We start from the raw sequence: 22,197 nt of genomic DNA, 5'->3' as shown, positions 1-22,197 counted from the left end.
ACTTCTAAGTATGAAGTGGCAGAATATGTAAACACACAAGTCTAAGTTTAAGGTACTTGTGCTTAAAAACATCACTTAAAATGTCACCGGTGTCGATTCAGATGTGAGAAAATCATCTAGAATCTTTTTTTTCCAGCTCTTCTCCATAAGAACAGAAGGTGGCGCCTGTTTGATGGCATATCTTTTTATTCCGGGCCTCTAGCCAACTAAACAACGTTTCAGGAGACAGCATTAGGTAGCCACCGGGGCTGCACACGCTTCACAAACACAATATACCTCCGCGCGTCGCAAAGGCTGATCCCCTCTGTAGGTGTATGTATGAGTGGGAGCCCTTGGTGTCGTACTGTGGACAGGCGTGGCAGTGGGCTGGCCCAGGCGCACGGAGCGATGCAAAACACCAGGGTCCATTGACTTGGCACCAGCTGAGGCCCTGAAATAGTCTGACAAAGGAACCAATAGTGAGAGATTTGTTGTAATTAAGCACGTCTGTGTTTTTTTTGTTTGTTTTGAGGAGGGCTCCGGGCTGTGGGTGTGCCGCACCCGCACGGAAGACACGGTCCTGAGGATGCACTGAGGTGAGCCGACATTTGTGTTTCAGTGGTGGCGAACAACAACCGTGGTTAGATGGCTGGGCGTAGTAGCCTACAAGATCCTCCCTGACGCGTGCATGAGCCGTGTGTGCGCACATGAAGTCCCAGACCGACACGACAGCGACCGAAGCCTGCGGACTGATGGTGTCTCTCATATGCAATTGCACCCATTTACGGATTCATTGTACTATGCGCTCGTTTAACGTTATTGCACAGCACAACCTAGGTCCTGTGCGCACGGTGCCCTCATGTTATCCGTGCTTTCCTTCTGCATTGTGTTGTGCAGATGGAGGAGGCCCGTGACGAATGCACGGTCCTGTATGTGCATGTGTGCCGTGTGTTCAGAGAGAGTGAGCCTGCAAGTCTGTGATGGCAGTGCCCGTGGTGCTTTAGCCATTTTTTATGCGTTTTCCAGTAGCGCAGCTGAGTTCCGTCAGGGTTAATAGACGGGGCATCAGGGGCGCTTTTTGCTCATTTGAGGTGTGCTTTGATTAAATGAGCGTGTTCTCGGTTCGGTTCAGAGGAAGGTCGGTGCGGGGTTGAGCTGTCGCTGCATTTCTCCGCCTGGCCATTACAGCGGATCCCTGGTGGTGCTGATGCTGCAGCGCATGCGAGTGTTGCTAGGCAGCCATGCAGGGGGAGTGATGGAGGATGCTAAAAAGCCATAAAAAGATATTGTGCGTTCACTTTGATATACGGAGCTGTAGACACTAAATATGGTGCCCGGCACTCACGTGACTTTCTGATCAATAAGCCTGATTGAAATCCTGGGCCGGCAGCTGTTGTGATGCTCAGGAACTGTCCTGCTTTCATGACCAAATCACCTCTCTGAATATTTCATATACAGTATATATATTTATATATATGTAAGAGGGGAGATGTCTAATTGAAAATGCAGTCAAATTATTTGCAAGATTAAATATGGAAACATCTAAAAGAAAAAGTATGTTTAGTTTTGTTCACTTCATCAATGACTTGTCATAAAGCGACTTGTGGGCCACTGTGTCTCAGAGGTAGAGTGGGTCGTCCTCCATTTGAGAGATTTGCGGTTTGATCCCCACCTTCCCCGGTCCACATGTCGAAGTGTCCTTGGGCAAGACACTGAACCCCGAATTGCTCCCCGTGCTGTGCATGCGTGTGTGAATGTGGTATGAATGATTAGATTAGATTGTAGATGTCCACTGCATCAGTGTGAACGGGTGAATGTGACAAACACTGACAGCACCTTGAGTAGTCAGAAGACTAGAAAAGTGCTATATAAATACAAGTCCATTTACCATTCAATCATTATCTTAAAACTATGTTTTTGTCGTTATTGATAGGAACTAAATTGATACTAAATAGGGACGATATGAACTGTGTCTGTGCACATTATGTTGACGCACAATATTCTCACTGTTTCTCGCCAGGAAAGATAATATTTTCTGAGTGAAAGTCCGCTTTATTTTTGACAAAGAAGCCTCCACTGGCTGAAGCTGATATGAAGGTTTTGTTGTTGTTTATTTTGTTTTGTTTTGCTATTTATTGCCCTTTTTCCGGGGAAACGTAGCTTATCTTAATTATTTAAAAGGATACTGAGCTGTTTTAAAGTCATTCAGCCCTTACACTGCCTTTGAAGAAGCACAAACCACCTTTAATAACCTTTAATATAATCTTTATTAACATGAAACATTAAAAAAGAATCAATCTTTTTAACCTTTCAATACATTTAGACAGCGCAAAATAAATGCTACATAACTGATAAAAATCGGCCAGTGCGATCGGTGAACATCAATTGCAGTCGACAAGGTAAATATGACCGAACATGGGTATCTGTGCATGGCTAATTTTCTATTTCGCCTAGCTGCATTTAATCTTGTTGGAGGACAAATGTCCTGCACTTACTGTGCTGCACAGCAGGACTACTCAGTCCGCTGGATGTTTCAAGTGAATGTGTCCGTTTATTCAGGGGTCTAACACAGCAAAGGTTCCCATAAACATGCCATAATGATTTAGTTCAGTCTTGGCTTATCGTAGTCTTGTGCTGTGTTGTGTGAGGCAGGAATATTAGATTGAAAGTCATGAAAATAAATGGTGTTCATCATAAAATCCAGCTGAGTTTTAGTTATACCGCAGACGCATGCAATACAGAAATAATCAAGGTCAGATGGTAGTGAGGAGCTACTCTTTCTTTCTCAAACAGGCTAATGTGTGACATCTAAACAAGTAGTTTTATGTTGTATTATAATGTGTTGTTTACCATTAAATAGGCGCATATGAGTTGCACTGAGTTTAGAAAGGCTACGCGGTGGTGTAGTGGTTAGCACTGTCGCCTCACAGCAAGAAGGTTCCAGGTTCCCATCCCAGTTTGGGGCCCTTCTGTGTGGAGTTTGCATGTTCTCCCCGTGTCAGCGTGGGTTTTCTCCGGGTTTTCCGGTTTCCTCCCACCACCCAGAAGACATGCAGGTGTTCGGTTCATTGATGACTCTAAAATCACCCGTAGGTGTGAGTGGTTGTCTGTCTCTGTTCGTCTCTATGTGTCCTGTGATAGACTGGCGTCCTGTCCAGGGTGGACCCCGCCTCACACCCGGTGTCAGCTGGGATTGGCTCCAGCCCCCGAAGATGAATGAATGAATGAATGAATGAAGACTTAGACCTGTAGGCCTAAATCATTTTCAAATAAGTTTGAACATGATCCCAATTATTCCCCTCCATCTTATTTTGTTATGTGCTTTGTTAGAACCTAATAACGTAACTGGTTGGGCTTCACTGACCGGGCCATTATGACATGTGCACACACATATTGAAAGAAAAGCATAAGAAAATCAATTCAGAGCTACTTAGGTAATTATACCCCTTTGCCTGGATGTCGATGCTCAGACACAGACCTAAAACCAGGGAGTTCCACCAGTCGATACAGGGATGTGAATGTGAACCTAAAAACTGGTTTAGTTCACCTCTTTTTCATACACAGGTTAGATCGAAGATGTCAGGGTGTTTCACAGCACCCGTACATTTGATTGTTGTGTTCTGCTGAAGGGTTCAACAGCAAATAACACTAGTATAATATTGGTATCCATAGTATGGAACTCTTTAAGCAATACTGAAATTGTGCTTGTGCAGTTGGAGAGACAGTCCGCTCCTCTGCCTCTTGAGGTTTTCGTAAACAAACGTGAGGTGATGATGCAGCATGATCAGCCATCACAGCACGACCGAGGATAGGAGGAGCGGTGGTGGGCCAGCAGCCAGATCCCTATGTCTCCCCTTAGTCATTAGGACCGTCCCTGGAGAGAGAGGCTTTCTGTCTGCTGCCTGTCAGCAGCTGGGGCCCCTCTCTGCAGAGAGAGAGAGAGAGAAATGGAGACTCTGTAAATATAATATCCTTTTACTGAACATGACATTTTCCCATTTATGCAAAGAGAGACTGACGGACTTTTCTAGACTGACTGCTTATTTAAAGAATAAGCAGCTTTGTTAAAATCCATCCACCTTGAAGCCCTGATTATAAATTAGGGCTGAACAATGAATCAAAATTATAGTGAAATCGCAATATAGAGTAGTAAAATATACACATTGCAGGAGGTTTGGTGCTTTTTGACAAACACACCATGGTCATTTTAATATATTCTTTAATCAAGTTGTGTATCCTGATGCAAAACGATCATTTCCTCAAACACTGTGAATCATATCACAATATCTATCATCAACAACACAGATTTAAACACCGTAGTTTGTGATTGCTAAAAGCCTAAAAATGAACTTCCTTCAATTCCAATGCAACATAATAAAATGCTCATCCATCAGCGTATGCTTGCTGCTTAGTGCTTCAGTGAATGGCTCATGTTGTTGGAGAGCTGATGTAATGTTTCAGTGCTTTTGAGCACAGGAAGCCTGACACGCTCGGGTTAAAGTGCACAGTTTATCCGGAAGCTCCATTAAAGGTTTAGTCATCTGTCAGAGCTTCTCGTGTGCAATACGATGAGATTCAGTAACGCACATGGATCTGATGTAACTTTCTCTGGTGCTATTAGAGCGAGCATCTTAAAAGCTTGAGACAGGAGGGATGAGGTTGAGCAGGGATGCACAACAACAGCAACAACATGTAACATTCATGTTACAGTAACGCAACTAATCAAGGGAGATGTTGCACAGGAGAGAGGGTGTGGTGTGTCTGGGACCTTATCTGCTCCTTGCAACTGTGTGTGAGTGCGCGTTTGTGCGTGTGTGTGTGTGTGTGAATCAGGGAGTGGCCAGCTCCGCTCTGAAGATCCTTACCGTAACTCTTTACTCTTTCTCCAATTACCGAGCCGTATCACTCGCTAACTTCCTGTCGGCGGTTCGGATGCCGCCGGCTGCATGTGTGCTCTGCCAATGCTGCTTTTTCTGTAGCTCTTCACTTCCACCGGCCGGTGCCCTGAGGAATACAGCATCCTTAATGTGAGTGTAGGTTTCTCATCTTAATGCCGTCATTTGAAAAAAGAACTAAATCAAGGCTTGATGTGCGATATACTGTTTGTTTTTGCATTTGCCGACAGAAGAAACTGCTTTTATGTTACTGCGAGATACAAAAGGATTTGCTTGAGGGTTAACTGCATGAGTGAGTGTATGGATTGAAGTGATAATCGTTTGTTTTAATATTTGATCATCTTTGATGGTGTCTTTATAGTTTGGGCTGATGTGCACCACTGGATTGTGAGGCAGGGCTTTTGTGGGCTCTTTGAAGAAAAGGCTCAGGTGCATTAAACAATAATCTTCTCACTGGATCTGTCTTTAATTTTTAATGTCATGTAATCTTATTTAACCTGGCACGTCATTAAGAACAAAATGTTAGTCTCCCATTTGCACCCCTACATTTCTTAGGGCGCACTCACACTGTCCTTCTGTACCGTGCCCAAACAGGTTTTACGGGTAAAGTCTAGTTCGTTTGACCAGTGTGAGTGCAACCGCTCCGTGCCTAGCTGCGGCCAGCTTGCCGTCCACGGCCGGTTTGGTAGAGGTGGGCTTTTGTAAAGCGTGTTTGCATGTGCACGAGCACGAGGCCTATGGCAGTTCTGACGTCATTTTATGTGCGCCTGTTAGTACATGGAAAAAAGGACGGAGCATGTGCGGACATTTAACAACAACAACAATGGCGGCGAAAGGTTCACGTTGGTGTGATGCGGAGGTGGAGTGTTTACTGCAGATTTGGTCGGATGAAAATATTCAAAAACAGTCGACAAGACGCACAAAAACTCAGAGCGACGCATTGCGATGATGTCATCAATGCATGTGTTGTGTTATGGCGTGATGGCGTAAAGGCAGGCAAGACGCATCTGCGCGAGGCCCAGGTAGTGTGAGTACAAACGGGCCTGGCCCGCGGGGGGAAAGGAGGGGGGGACAGGTACCCTAAAGCCCGGGGCACGGTGCGGGCGGACTGCGTGAGTGCGCCCTTAGTATAGCAATAACTTTTTCATCTGCAAATGATCATGGCTGCTGCTTTAGGAGCATATGAGTATGAACAGAAAGTGTTGAACAGAAACATATTTTCACAAGACAAACTGTCCTTTAAAAAAAAAAACGTGTCCCATGCTGGAGCGACACTCTGGCAAGAGGAAGCTCAACACTCACAGATTGTTGTGTGCCGTCGGTATCATCAGTAGGTTTGTTGGCCGTCCTCAGGCACCCTTTAGACTCATCCTGTCTGGAGCTCCATAAGGAAGGGCTGGTCCAGTCGCTGTGATTAGTCCAATGAGCGGGGGCGTGCAGGGTTTCTAATGTTTTTCTGATTCATCATGTGTTACGGTGGGTCTTCAGGCTGATCTCCAGACTGTTCTCAAGCTGAATTCTCTGTATTTTTTCTCTTCTGTAAATGGACAGCATCTCATCAGTAACCCTAACTTGGACGTTAAAGTTATTTTATTTTTTATCTAACTCGTATTTAACCAGGGAAGACTCACTGAGATTAAAAATCTCTTTTGCACAAGTGGCCTGGTCAAGACAGGCAGCAGCATAGTCACACATCCACACAAACACAAGGTGGACACAAGCAATAAAAACACTAAGCATCCAAAACGGCAAACATTTCAAGGTCAGCTACGATAATAAAAGCCTCGGGCAAAACATCTACAGCCAGATGTTTCTGCCTCCAGGTCAGGTCATCCATTTTCCCCTTAAGTGTTCAATGAGACCAACTAATGTGTTTCAAAGTTTCCTGTAACATGTTCCAGGCAGAGGGAGCAGCAAACCCAAACGCTTTCTTTATAGAAATATATAAATGATCCAAACTCAAATTACATTCTTTGAGCAACAATGGCAGAAACAGGTGAACATCCAGGTAACACCTGCATTTAGCCATAAGGTCAATTGGGACGATGTCTGAAGGAGCGGGGGTCTGGGAAAAGTAGCAGTTTGGACTCATACCCAGCCATACTTGGCTTTCACCATGTCTTTTGCAAAACACGGCAGTAGCACAGTCCATAGGTGACTTAGCTGGGAACCGGAGGGTCGCCGGTTCGACTCCTTGTGTGGACCATGAATGGAGCATGGACTGGTGGCTGGAGAGGTGCCAGTTCATCTCCTGGGCACTGCAGAGGTGCTGTTGAGTAAGACAACGAACTCCCAACTGCCCGGGGCGCCGGTCACTGGCAGCCCCCTCGCTCTGACATCTCTCCTTAATTGCATGTATATAGGTCCTGTCTGTGAATATGTGTGTACGTGCCTGTGTGTGTGTGTGTGTGTGTGTGTGTGTGTGTGTTACATGATTAAAAAAAATAATAGAGTGAAAAAATCGAATTTCTCCGTTGCGGGATTAATAAAGTAATTCTTCTTCTTCTACTATATAGAGAAATGAAAGTCAGGGTAGGAAAGATGCTCCATGGTCTGCAGCAGTAGGAGGACCAGTAGAGTAGAGGTGGTCCGCTAATCACATAGTGATGGCTCCCCCCTGTCCACATGTCCAAATGTCCTAGGGCGAGACACTGAACCCCAGCCTGTTACACAACCTCCCTGTAAAATCTGAAATTGTCATTTTAACTCATAGCTCTTATGCTAAGCTAACCAGCTGCTAGCTCTCGCCTCGTAACTAACAAACGTATAGATGGGAGTGGATCTTCTCATCCCCTGCAAATACATTTAAAATGTTTACCTTTTGCCGCCATTTGCATTCTCACATGCGTAAATTAAATTAGCATACTTAGTAGTTTACCTCCGTCTCGTGTCACGACAGTTCTCCAAAGTGCTATTGAAGCAGCATTTATTAATGTGACTCTTTCTTTACAGTTATCCCCACCCACCCCTGGTTGTGAGACACCCACTGCAAAACAGTAAAAGATGAGCAAATCCCCCAGCCCCAAAAGCACCCCGGTGCAGCGCAGCCCCAGCGATGGGGTCCCCGAGAGCCTCCAGTCCCCGCTGCATTCCACACCCAGCTCCGGACCCCAGCATAAGAAGCGCATCTCCAGCCTCCTCCAGAGTCCGGTGAGATGGCCGTTTGTCCGTGTCTCAGGCTTTTTCTCTTTTCTCTCTCCTCCTCTTCTTGATGTGGTTGATGCGCTAATGAAGTTAAATGGAAAGGGTGACCATTAAGTGAAAGGACTGATGGAGAGAGGCTGACTCATTATCTATGTTTACTCACCTTTGCCCCTGGAGTGTGGGAGTGTGTTCAAAGCCCCTATGGGTTTGTTTGCGATCATAGCATCTTTCAAAGGATTCTGATCACATGACATTCAGGGGTTACCGAAGAGAGACACATTAAGTATAATTATGAAACTGAAATGATTTGTAATGTGTGGCCTCCATGTATTTGTGGTAAAATATTAATATCTGTGCTTGCATGTGTAGTCATTCAGGGAGGAGCTGGACGTAATGATCCAGGAGCAGATGAAGAAGGGCGGCAGCTCCTCCAACCTATGGGCGCTGAGACAGCTGGCTGATTTCATGGCCTCACACGGCTCCCCGGCCGCTCTGCCCGTCTCCCCTTCCAGTACGTGGACTTTGAACTAATCTTGAACACTGCCTACACTTTAACAATGACATTTTTTTAGCCTGGTATCCCATTATTTGTCCTCTTTATTACACGAGTAATGCAGATTTTAGCAACAATTCCTGTTGTTAGCGTGTGGGCTTGTAGTCGAACTGTACACTGGTGTGTTCAGACTGAATGCAAAGTGCACTTTCAACTCATAGTATACTCATAGTCGCACAAAAGTCCACAGCTGCATTGTTTTTCAGTGCATCATCTCAAAGGTTACCATCACTGTATCGGTGCAGACAGATGTCCGTCCTCCACAGAGCTGGGTCTGTCTGACGTTCCTGTCTGTTATAGTGAAGGTTTTCGTTGCCACCGTACGCTACGGGGGAATTGTTGGGTCTATGTTCATCATAAATAAGTCATAGAGTGTGGTCTATACCTACTCTGTAAAGTGTCCTGAGATAACTTTTGTTATGGTTTGGAACTGTAAATAAAATTGAATTGAATTGAATTGTATCCTGGGCTTAGCACTGCCTAAGACAGTTGTGATTGGTTTAAAGAAATACAAACCGGCCAGAGCATTTTCCCCCTATACCCCCTTTAATATATGTTGGATAATGGTCCAGCACTGTGGGGATAGCTCTGGCAATACCAGACTACTTTCCTACTTACCTTTGTGTCTGCCGACCATCATCTTCACTGCGTTCCCTCTGTCTCTGTCTGGTGTTCTGTCTTCCTTCCGCAGACATGATGATGGTGACTCCCATCAATGACCTGCAGGGCTGGGAGCCTGGCAGCATGGTGAAGGGGGAGAGGCTGATGCGCTGCAAGCTGTCGAGTGTCCATCGCCTGTTTGATCTGTTCGGCTGGGTCCAGATCAGCCGCACCTGTCTCACTGTTAGTCCCTTTACCCTTTTCACATTATATTCCTGACTTAATCTTGTTTTCCTTTGGTTGTGAGGCAGAACACATACTCACTGAACAGACCTGTTCATCACATCGGGTACAGAAATCTAGTTTGACTCCATCTCCGAACCCATGGGCTACCAGTCTGATGGTGATTCAGCTTCTGGGGGCGACGGCCAAATATTTCGGGAAATCTGGTGTAGCCGGGTGATACAAGTATTTGTCTTCTGAGCGGCGGCCTCGTTTATGGTCTCCGCAATTTCATTTGTGATGGAGTTGGAGTTGAGAGACCCCGTCGCTGTAAACAGATATCTGAATATGAATGCAGAAAAATAATAGCAAGAAGCTAATGAAAAGGCTAAATCCTCATTAGATGATAGCCAATGGGCTCTGCTATTGCATTTGGTCAGATGTGTCCCGCCTCTCGGACTGTGTATGCAACCAAAACATGCTCCAACGTGATTGGTCAATAACTACACACGGAAACCAGAAAGCTTCCCGTACCCAAATCTTGTCTCATTGCCTACATATCCTACATTCATGAGCAGAATGTGTTTATTGAGATTATACTGACTGTCTGTTGGTGGTCAGAACCCACCACGAAATCAGCTTGAGTCAGCAGTGTTATGTTTAGTTGATCACGTTGGTTTGGTGCAATGGATACAAGAAGAGAAAGATTGGACTTCTTGTAGTTTGTTGGTTTAAGATAGCAGCCTTAAAGGTCCAATATAGTAAAAAGGTGAGATTTCCATGTCTTTCCTAAAAAGCAGGCGGAGGTGCTTTATAAATACTGTAAAAGTATCAAAACGTTCATTCCTCCCCGCCTGTATTCAGAATCTGTGCCTTTTAGGACTTCTGTACAGTTGTGATGTCACAACTATACTATATATGGGTAGAAAGTGATGCTACGGTGCCGTTACAGTCTTTCCCAGGCTGCCATGACAACTATGAACCTGAAAATTAGCATTACGCGGTACCTTTAAAGCACTGTAAGGGTTATTTCCACACATGAATACAGCAGCATTTAAGGGACAGCTTTAACACCACATCATATCTCAGCGCAGATTTACTTCCATCATCTGTCCGTCTTCACTAACGCCTCTTGTCCTCCCTGACAGCTGCGTGTTAGTAAAGAACAGGAACACTTCTTGGTGCTTCCAGACGGGCTGGCCTACAGTGAAGTGACTGGATCCAGTCTGGTGAGTAAGACTAATTAAGGTTACACATGCTCCTTTGTTAGGTACCTGAACACCTGCACAGGCTAACGCAACAGCTTTGCCTAAGAGTCTACACTTGCACCATTTATAATGTTCAGATTCGTTGACTTATCTTACGCACAATGAGATTTAAAATAGCTTCAATGTGGTCTCCAGGTAAAAGTGAATATCCTGGGTGAAGTGGTGGAGAAGGGCAGCACCAACCTGGGCGTGAACACGGAGCGGTTCAGCCTGCACTCGGCCATCTACTCAGCCCGGCCAGATGTTCGCTGTCTGCTTCACCTACACTCACCAGCCACTGCTGCGGTGAGTCAGCCTGAGCCCGGTTGAGGGGACAGAGTGGCATTAGCTCACAGCTCTGTCTGGTCCTGTTAAGAGAAGACACCTTTACACTTCTGCTGGGCACACCCAGATACACACGGGAGAATGAATACTTAGATGGATAGATAACTTTATTTATCCCTACAGTACAGTATCGCAGATAAACACTATATTACAATATACTATGTGGATTTTAATGTGCAAGAGAGAGAAAGGTGCATTTCAGTGATAAGTCACTTTGAATAGTGTGAGTTTATTCCCTGAGCGTTGCTGTGAAGCGTTGCTGTGAAGCGTTGTAGAGTCTGACGGCAGCAGGTAGGAATGGTTTCCTGTGCCGTTCTTTAAGAGCTGAAGCTGCTCTTAAACTTGTCCAGGGTTTTATGGAGGGGATGGGAGACATTGTCCATGATCGCCAGCAGTTTTGCCAGCATCCTGTGCTCCACCGCCTCCGCCAGGTTGACAAGCTTAGAGCCAACAACAGACCCTGCCTTCTTTATAAGTTTGTTCAGTGTGTTCGTGTCAGGTCTTACATACTCTTAAGATAGAAAACAATCTACTTTTAGAGTTGAATATAATTTCATTGTTGTAGCAGTTGCAGTGTCATCTCGTTCCCTTCAAATCCGATAACCCTATATCATTGTCCAGCATGGATTTGCTTGTGAAGCACTTTGTGACGTCAACACTGTGAACATGACCTTCGCTGCCGCAACTGACAGCCAACCGTTCCCAGGTTTCAGCAATGAAGTGCGGCCTCCTGCCGCTGTCCCATGAGGCCCTGCTGGTTGGCGACGTGGCTTATTACGACTACAACGGAGTCATGGAGGAGGAGGAGGAGAGAGTGGAGCTGCAGAAGAGCCTGGGGCCAACCTGTAAGGTGAGCAGACCCCAAGAGAACAGACATTTAATCTGAAAAAGGTGCGTATCGTTTCCTGGTGGAGCTGTTCCTGCTCCTGTGCGTCCCACGGGGGTTGTTCCTGCTTTATGAACGAACGATGAACAGACACAAGGTGATGTGCTCTTACACTGGATTAATTATTGAAGCTGCTGCTGCTGCTTGCAGACTAAAGTTGGTCTGACTTAGCAGGTGCCCTCACCATGGCAACCTTTAAATGCAGCTGGAGAGACAGAGCTGAGTGAGATGAGCTAATTAATACAGTTTGACTCAAATATCTTCAAACCTTCACGTCTCCTCTACTTATTCATCCATTCAGCAAATATTTCATGTTTTAAACATAATCTGTATTCAATGTTTAAAGCCGACAATGCACTTGAGTGTCAGCCATTCAAATAACCTTGAGATATTCCACATCTTTCATATATTATTAGTTATATTAAACTTTTGTATCCAATTCACAATTATAAAGCCCTTTCCGTCTTTTCTAATTCATAGTTCAACTGCTTTTTCATTCAGATTCAAACCAGCAACACAGTTTTAGCGTCAGCTTTTCTACAAACCTTAAAATATTCCACAGGTTTTCGTACAATATTAGTATTATTCAACATTCGGTGTGTCTGGCTTTTCAGCACCCAGCGTTCACACCGCAGTTTCTACAGAAGCCGCATCCTCTAGTTCTACGGTACCATTTCTCAAAACGCTGCAGCTGTTGTAAAATAGAAATAAAGAAGTTGATTTGCATTTGTGTGTAAATGCTGGTTTCATGATAGGTCCTGGTGCTGAGGAATCATGGCATTGTGGCTTTGGGGGAGTCTGTGGAGGAGGCCTTCTACACAATCTACCACATCCAGGCTGCCTGCCAGATCCAGGTAGTCCACAGACACACACACACACACACACACACACACACACACTATTGACTAACAGCTGATGTACTGAGACGAAGTGCTGCCACTGCATGTACAGTATGTGGGTGTGTGTGAGTGGGAGAGTGAGCTGGCATGTGTGTGTTGTGTACAAATGTAGATGCACCAATTTTACACCTGGGCAGTTGTCTCTTTCTCTTGGTTCTCTTTGACTGAACTTGAGCCAGCAGCTCTGCACTGCAGCATAATACACTAAAGGAGTGTCGCGTGCCAAAGAGACACTGCAGTGGTCCAACAGGACCAACAGTGGCCTGTAGGGAAACAGATATGTCACTTTCAGGGCATTGATCCTTCAAATCTATAGGGGTTGATGTGTTGTATATTTTCACCCTCACAGTAAACATAGTTAAGATGTTTTTGAGCAAGGCACCAAGCTGGATTGATTTAATAAATGTCTGTGTATGAAGTAGAAGCGTGGTAACTTATTCCTGAATAAAAAGGAAGAGACGCTGCTGCTTGTTCTAAATCTTTTATTATTATTGTCAGGTGTCAGCTTTATGCTGTGCTGGTGGCGAACAGAACCTAATTCTGCTGGACCGGACCACCCATAAACCCAACGTAGCCGGAACCGTGGGCTGGGCTGGCTCCACCTTTGGACCCCTGCACAAGAGCCGCCTCGGGGAGCACGAGTTTGAAGCCCTCATGAGAACCCTGGATAACTTGGTAGGCAGCAGTTACACCAAACAGAAACGTGTGTACAGCCATGAGCGAGGATTAATACATCTTTTAGATGTTTTTAATTAAGGCTACTCATCGCCTCAGGATCCCCCAGTTAGAGCTGGTTAATGTGGCCCGGGAAAGGGAAGTTTGGGGTCCTCTGCTAAAGCTGCTGCCCCCGCGACCCAGCCCCGGATAAGCGGTTAAAGATGAGATGCGAGATGAGGCTACTCATCATGGAGAGTACTATACATCAGGGGCATCAAGGGCCCCGGATGAGGGTTATATCTAACATACGTCTAATAGAGATTGCTAGTGAGTCCCATTATAGCAAGTGTAGGATCCGATATGTTTGAACCATACTAGGGAATACAAGCCAGTATATACGTATGAGTCTCTGCTGCACTGACTTTAAAACACTCTCTTTTTCATGAGTCTCTCTCAGTTTTGTGGCAGTGCAATACTGATTTAAGATTCGGGCACAGTAGAAGGTTTGACTCGCCTCGATGTGTGTGGGATCGTTGCTGATTCACACCAGGTCTTTCAGCTGCAGCTCTTCAGCCAAACAGCTCAGTGCGGCTGCTGCATCTTAGACCGCTCCTACCACGCTATATTCACAATTGATCCACAGTCCACCAACGAAAAGCTCAGAGTTGTTACTAATGCCATGTCCTTTTTATATGGAGGTCAATTGTAAATACCTTTTACGTTAACATCCAAGTCCAAAGTAATGGTGCGTTCCTTTTAAGTCGGAAGTCGGAGCTGGGAATGACGTCACACTCAGCGTTTCAGTTACAAAGTCGGAAAAAAGTAGCCGATGGCCAAAAACGTAAGAGGAAACAAGATGACTACATTTACGAAAGGTCATTTTAACCCTTCTCTGCATAAAGAGGTCACTGATAAAACCTAAATAACATAACACTGGCTGAAACTAAGGTTAGCCGTATTACAGGAGTTTCTACTTACTGATTACAACCACGGCAGCCATCTTTAAATGTCAACTCGGGGGTTATGCGCATCACCCGACTTCCCGAGTTGGAAATCTGACCTCGGGGTTAATTCCAGTTGAAAGTTCTGACTAGGAGCTTGGAAATCCCGACTTCCGAGTACAACTGAAACGCACCATATGACAGGTACATTTGTATTCCTCTGAGGTGCTTTTGTGTCTAAAAAGACAAAGAAATATTAATACTGCACATCAGCTTAAGTCCTTTAATGGATATAAGTCTGTCAGATCAATGCAGAGTATTGTTCAACCCTAATATGACCCACTTTGCAATCCCACAACCATCATCAGTTGTCTGATGATGTTGACGATTGTTTGAGGTAATCTTCCCATCGCTGCAATGTGAATGCAGAGTAAGCGCTGCTGCATTTCCTGTAGCTGCTTCACAATAAAATCATAAAAGCCTTTCTGTGGGTTGCTGATGGACATCTTTTAATGTAAAGCAGCGTCATTAAGTGTTTGCATCAGCAGTAACTTAACAGCAGTTCACTGAACAGCAGACACAGTTGAGACTTTTCAGTGAGACTTTTGAAAATGTTACTCTGGTCACACGCAATCACAGACATGAGATAAAGGCTAGAATCAAATTATGAGATCGATTCCCCCCCCATCGGTCCATTGAACATATACACAGACTGGAAACAGGGAGAAACAGCTAGCCTGGCTCCAACTGAAGGTAACCCATTGGGGGTCATCCCTATGTTCCCCGGGTTCTATGTTCCCCGGTCGCATAAGCCTCTGCCTTCGCGGATATGGCATCTTGTTAGGGTTAGGGGTTCGGGTCTGGGGTGGGGGTAGTGTAAGGGTCTATATAGGCCCATTTGCCAGGGAAATTCGGTCCGATTGTGGAAAAAATAACAGATTGGGGGACGTAGGACCCTTTCTGTGAGCATTGGACCTTTTTTCAAAATAAGGGTCCTATGTTCCCCGGTTGCATACAAAGCGGGGAACATAGGACCCTGGGATCATGGGTACGCTCCCACACGATCCACCTACCAGCTCCTCTAAAGCTCACTGATGATGATCTTGTATCACATTTGTTTAATCAGAAACAGAACTGGTTTTCCAGAGTTCTTTGCTTGTTGCCTGGCAGTTTCACAGTGACGACAAAACCACTGCTCCTGGCCGATATATAGTGCTGCATAACCCCCTATTAAACCACAACTTATTCAACAAACAATACATTGAGTGTTGATGTGAGTGCTAGAGGCTGCGGCACATTTTGTTACCTGTCACTAAGCCAATAAGCGTATTTCCCATAATGTTGAACTGCTCCATTTAGTGCACTGACACAGCTTGGTTGCAGAAAACGACCATAAAGGTTAAGCTCTGCTCCTAACTAGGGCCAGATATTGTGAGTCAGTGCTGTTATCCCTTAATTACAGCTTGATATGAAATGGTGTATTAAAGGCTTGTTAAAGCAGACCCTTAAAGTGTCTGCTTCCTGCATCATTCTGTCCTCCAAAGGGTGAACCGACTCTTTCCTCTGCTGTTTTTTCAGGGCTACCGTACAGGCTACGCCTACCGCTTCCCTGTGCTGTTGGAGCGGACGCGGACGAGAAGGGAGGTGGAGGTACCCGCAACGGCCACGGCTTTCCACCAGTTTGACGACGACGGGGTCCACCCGGCTCTGAGGCAGCACCCTTTTGCTCAGCGCCAGCAGCAGGAGAGGACTCGATGGCTCAACACCCCAAACACCTACCAAAAAGTCAGCCAGGAGCTAGCCAGCCCGGGACAGCGCACCACTGTGAGGCTCCGGGAATCACTGATTTATTGAACAGATCACACTAAAGGAGAAGTTAAAGAGTTGCCTCGAATGAAGTTGCAGACCAGACGTGTGAAATCATTGTGACGGTCCCAAAAATGTCTGCTCTCATAAGTTGTTTATTGCAACGCCCCTATGTGTGCAGACCACGCTACATTGGCCACTGTGTAATGCTTCCTGCTCAAAGAGGGAGGAATAGGTAGAGTGTCTGTAGTGAAACGTAGGTAAAACAAATCACACAAAGAGATTCGAGGGCAGAGGGATCAGAACCAAGGCAGGTTAAAGTGAGCTGTGAGGAGGGGGGAAGGAAGAGAAGGATGGAAGCTGGTGGTGTAAGCTTATAACTGATGGAGGAGGAGACAGACAGAGAAAGTAGTGGACTCGCCTTCTTTCTGATGATTTAAAAAGACATTTAAGATCTATCCGTGATGTGCATCCAACCAAAATCAACACGTTTCCCATTGAGGTTGATGTACACTGCGGAGCATTTGTTTTGATTTCTATGTACTCCGGAGAAACGATGAAGCAGAGCTGCGGCAACGACTCCTGTGGAGACCAGAACAGTATGAGGCTGGTTGTCTTACATCAGTGGGAGGAGCTTGACTCTCTCTTTCTGTGTTTTCTCTCCTCCTCAGTCCCTCCCACCCTCCTTGCTCTAAGCTTCTCTGCATTGCAGGGGAAAGCCCACTGCCCTGTGCTGACTGCTGCAGTGCAGAGTCTGCCCTCTGGTGGACAAACATCCACGATATCAGAGCTGCGTGATTAAAAACAGGCTTCTAAAGGGAATAAATACTATTTTGAGGAAGCGAGGGACTTAACTCAAACATGCAGGCAGGATCCTCTACATGAAATATTGAGTAAAACAATGATTTTGAGATATTGTTTTGATGTTGGTTGTCTTTCCCTTAGTGGTTAAAGGCAGAAGAGGTGACACAAGCTGGCAGCACAGCCATCAAGATGGAGACCATGAACCAGTTTGTGCCTCTTTTCACCAACCCCCGAGAGGTGATAGAGACACGAAACAAGGTAACTTCTTATTGGCCTTTTCTGTCTCCCACCATCTTCTGTCTTCCCAATTTTGCATTTTGCATACTGTCACATCAATCAAGAATGTCACACGAAAATGCTTTACTCTCCTCAGATCCGACAGCAGAACCGTCAGGACATGAAGACCGCAGGGCCGCAGTCTCAAGTCCTCGCCAGCGTCATAACGGTCGACAGTCCTCCGGTAAACTTCAGTCTCGCTGCTTACCAAACATCACGTCATTTGTCATCTCTAAGAAACGTCCTCCTGAACATCTGCAGTATTAAAAGCTCTGATGTGGGTGTCTGCTTGTCTTAATAGTCTCCAGTCAGCCCACCTCAAGTCCCACCAGAGCCAGAACCTCCCAACCCCTTCAACCAGCTCACCGACCAGGAGCTGGAGGAGTACCGCAAGGAGGTACAGAGGAAACAGGACGGAGGGACCAATGGTACGATCCATTCAACTCAACTCTATTTAGATTTGATTACTGTAATATATAGTATACAGTAGATGTCTGATTATTATTAGGATTAGAACTTGATTTTTCCTCTAAGCAGCATTAGAATAAAGCTATAAAATGTTATTTCCATAACTTAATATGGGAAAAAGTATGTTGGCAAATATAACGTCTAGATGTGCGAGTTAAACATGTCCTTCCAAAACAGCCTCTGCTCTTCTGCCATAGGTTAGTCTACATCCTTTTGCCTGTATAGTATAGTAAAGGCAGCTCAATACACTACCCTTCACTTTCATTATTAATGCATTGCACATTTTCTTCTAACCCTTTCACAGGTGCTGTGTGTGACACATCCAGTTTAGACCTTTGGTTTAAAATGAAGTCTTATCAGGCTGTCACTTAATCCATTATCTTCCATTGTGCGAAACTGTGAAGTCTTCCGCCCTCCTCCGTGTTGTGCGGTGAAACAGGCAGTAGGCGTCCCGCTGGATTCTTGCCGCGTGGTGCGACGCTTAATTTTCATTTAACCAGATAAAAACCCATTGAGATCGGGATCTCTTTCACAAGGCCGACCTGGCCAAGAAGGCGGCAGCAGCGCACGTCACGGCAGCATCACATAATAAAGTGACGGTTTAAAAACATCAGTTTAAAAGAGTACAACGATTTACGATGTGCAAAATGATTTACAGATAAAGGGCAGACTCTTGACCATGGACTACAAATCAGAAACACAGGCATTTTCCAATTGTCTCGTGTCTTTTAGCATTGAGCCAAAGGCTTCAAGCGAAATGAGATCCACCCTTTTCGAGTCATTTTGGAGAGAGCTCCGCGCGGTGGGAGCAGCAAAACTAAACCCTCCTTTCCCGAGCTCAGTGCTGCCACGAGGCACAGACAGTTTAAAGGTATCACAGGAACGCAAGGCATAGTGGCTTCTGGCTCTTTGAAGATATGAACATAAGTGAGAAGGCTCCAAACCCAGAAGAGCTTCATAAATAAGCTTCAGCCGGTGAATGTGCCTTAGAACCTTCAAAGATGGCCGGTCTGAATTAGTGTACAGGTCACAATGATGATTTAAGTGTCTACAACCAGTCAAAAATCTCAGCGCACAGTGATGCACGGTGTCCAATGGCTGTAAACATTTGGCCGAGGCGCCACATGTTCACCGTCATGATTCAAAATGTACAGATACTCCTCTCTGAAGTTAAAATGCTACACACAGCACCCTGAAACAAACCTGACTTCACTTGTGACTGTCATGTAAAGTGTGTCCGCAACTCTAACTTCCTGCGCACCCGAACCCTCACTGTCCCTCACCGTGTGTGTCTTTGTGTGTATTTGGGTAAGTAGGGGAGGAGGTGGCAAACGACGAGGAGTCTCCCCCCGCTGCCTCCCCCACAAAGGGCCCTCCGCCCAGCCCCCCTCCCCCCTCAGGTGAGGCTTGGCACAGCGCTGACTGACTCTCTGCTCTGCTTGCTTTGCACGCTGCGTATCTGCTCAGCGGCCTGCTCCAAATCTTACACGGACTCATGCGTGATCCAGTGCTGCTTCTGCCCTCTCATGCCTCATATGCTCACTGACGACTGTGTCACATCTCTTCATACGCAGTTGTGACACATTTGCACTCCTAACTCATCCAGTGCAGCCGCTTAGTCGGGACCCTGGGGCGCCATTTTTCAATGTCTAGGGTATGGTTGGTTTAGCAAAATGGAATGGAGCGGCAGCTCATGGTACAGTGGTTAGAGCAGTTGCCCCATATAGAGAGGCTGAAGGTCCTCTAGGCAGCAGCAGCCGTGGGTTCAACCCCAACCTGCGGCCCTTTGTTGCATGTCTCCCCCTCTCTCTCACCCCATTTCCTGTCCGTCCTTTAAAAAAAAGGCCTGGAAACTGCCAAAGAGAATTGTGGTTTGTGTGAAAATGAGTATGTTTTCTTACGTGACATCAGTTGAGTACAGTATTCGTAGGTCAACTTAAAGTAGGTTTCGTACGTACGTTAATAAAAGTCAGTGGAACTTGTGTTTTCACAAAAGGCATGAACAGCGTTCTGCTGGGCCACTGACCAAGCTGCTGTGTTTGTGTTTGAGACAAAGGGAGTTTCTGTGAGCACACATTCAGAAATAATTGGGTTATCTAATGTCAGTTATTGAAGGATTTGCCTTGTAGATAAGAAGTGCTTCATGATCATATTTCAAATGTTTGTAATTATATTCACAGCACAGCAATCTAGACAGTGAAGAGACCTATTCTGGTCATGGTTATCGGTCTAAACTGAGTGTCCGATACTGTCAGGAGGAGAAAGAGGACATGGTGACGTATGGTCAGATAAATCAAACTAAACTCACTTAAAAAGATCTAACTTTTGAATCTGAATTTGCTTCACATTTAAACATTGGTTACAATTATTACAATTTCACAATAAACACAGTTAAACACAAAGCACAAGTTTGAAGTTTACAAGTTTACTTGAGTTTGAAAACACAAACTTAAGTAAAATATTACAAATACAACTGTGTAATAGTTATAATGCAGCTGCTGAGTCATCAGTGGTGAAGGTTTACATGTTGGATAACTTACGGTTGGTTGGTACTTGAAGTTTCTCATGAGACATTTTGACTTAACAGCAGGAAAATACAGGTTATAGCATTAATAGGGATTCCTTTAGCTCTGCCAGTGAGCCAGCACTGCCATAGAGACGGCTAAAAGTAAATGTAATGCATTCATTATGTCTGTGTAAGTCCAGTGTCTCGCTGGTTCAAGTGTCTTTGTTACCGTTTGATTTACATTTGCCACATCTCAGCCCATCCGTCTCTGTACCTACTGCATCTGTTGTGCTCTCTCCCTCTGTGTCTGTCTGTCTGTCCGTCCTTTTCTGTGTTACTCCAAACTGACTCATAGGGCGCACTTCAGGTGCTTTGACCTTGTCTCACTAGTAAGTATAGAGAATGACGACGCACTTCTCATTACGCAAGCATGTTCATCTGCTGTGACATGGCTGGCATGTGGCTTTGCAGCTCCACCACACTCGAAGCTCTCTGGTCTGGTTGCTGAATATTCTCTTTTCCTTTTTCTTTTCTTTTTTAAAACAACACTTGGAGCAGAAGAGGCAAAGACCGACTCTCCAGCCATACATAACGGAGACGAGGAGGAGAAGCAGACGACGGAGGAACTGGAGAAGGGCATGAAGGCTCTTTCGACCAACGACACCTCCTCCGCACCCGTCGCTCCTCTGCCCCTCAAACCACAGGGTGGCACCCCGGAGGGCTCCCCCTCCAAGTCCCCGTCCAAGAAGAAAAAGAAGTTCAAGCCGCCGTCGTTCCTGAAAAAGAGCAAGAAGCAGAAGGAGAAAGCGGAGACCTGAGGCGTTCAGGCACACACACACACACACACACACACACACACCTGACCTCGGTGAAATACTACTGTGAAGCATTGGAGCGTGTGACGGCAGTAGCGGATGAGTTAACCACAGCAGATCTATTCAAACGGCGGTCGGTTTAAATGTCACTCACAGACACGGTGTACTAAATTGACTTAGCGATACTTTACTGTAACACTGGCACTCACTGAATTGGTCGACGTGGTGATTCATCTTACGCAGGTTCAAAAAACACTGATGATTATTTTCACTTACTATTTGACCCAGGTCGGATAAGACCCGACGTTTTGATGCTTCTTGTCACACACACACACACATACACACACACACACACACACACACAGTCCCTGTATTACTCATGTCTTATTTTCACCTGCTGTGCTATGAAACCATTACTTCACTTCACCGTATAGGCATTCAAACACGTTCTTTTCTCAAACTTAAGATTACTAGTGTGATCTACGGCACTTGACTCAGAATTGGTTTCCTACCATTTTTGTTTTTTTATCCCCGACTTTGCAAGACAAGGTGGAAATGTACGTCCCCTTGAATGACGCACCCCTTATTCATGTATAATAGGCACTTAGCATATGTATATTGACATTCTAGTATGTTGCATTTCTTCTTCTTCTTCACCATAGGCATCTTCCACTCATGATTTGGTTCTAATTCTCAGATAGACGTTGCAGGTATACTGTGTGAGCACAGGTGCAGTACATGTAGAAATATACTGATAGCTACTGATTGTGCTCTATCGAATGCTGGTTTTGCGTAAAACCTATTGCCTATTGACTTTATCGCAGCAGGGAAGACTAAAGGAAAGAGAAGGCCGGGGAAGTAGGCTGGCTCACAACAAAACACAAGCCGCCACGAATGCCTCCGTTTCCCTTAACAGCGTACAGCGTAAAGAATTTGTTGCTTGCAGATGCAGTTTCAAACCCAGTAACAGAAGATACTGAAGGTACTAAACATTCCACTTTCCCCCCCGTTTTCTTTTAAATGTATGTGCAAAATACCTCTTAACAGTTGTAATTATTTTGTGTTTGGACCCGTAGCTGTTAGGCTGATGTGTGATGTTTGCTCATGGTTTTAATTTATTTTATATTAGAATGTATAAAGTGAGTGTTGCAAGG

General features: G+C 45.3%; 1 protein-coding gene across 1 annotated transcript; it reads left to right on the top strand.

Moving 5' to 3' along the window:
* The first annotated feature begins 444 nt into the window (after window positions 1–444).
* add2 (adducin 2 (beta)) lies at window positions 445–22,077 on the top strand. Its single transcript, XM_083912010.1, has 15 exons — window positions 445–575; window positions 7,827–8,024; window positions 8,388–8,529; window positions 9,263–9,414; window positions 10,542–10,622; window positions 10,797–10,946; window positions 11,692–11,835; window positions 12,627–12,725; window positions 13,269–13,445; window positions 15,947–16,192; window positions 17,120–17,236; window positions 17,352–17,438; window positions 17,556–17,682; window positions 19,039–19,122; window positions 20,787–22,077. Exons 2-15 carry the CDS (start codon window positions 7,878–7,880, stop codon window positions 21,044–21,046), a joined length of 2,013 nt encoding a protein of 670 aa, XP_083768136.1. The 5' UTR covers window positions 445–575; window positions 7,827–7,877; the 3' UTR covers window positions 21,047–22,077.
* The last annotated feature ends 120 nt before the right edge of the window (window positions 22,078–22,197 follow it).

This window comes from Echiichthys vipera (assembly GCF_963691815.1).
Source record: "Echiichthys vipera genome assembly, chromosome: 4".
Lineage (NCBI taxonomy): Eukaryota > Metazoa > Chordata > Actinopteri > Perciformes > Trachinidae > Echiichthys > Echiichthys vipera.
The sequence above is the reverse complement of the archived record's forward strand: the minus strand, read 5'-3'. Positions and strand labels throughout refer to the sequence as shown.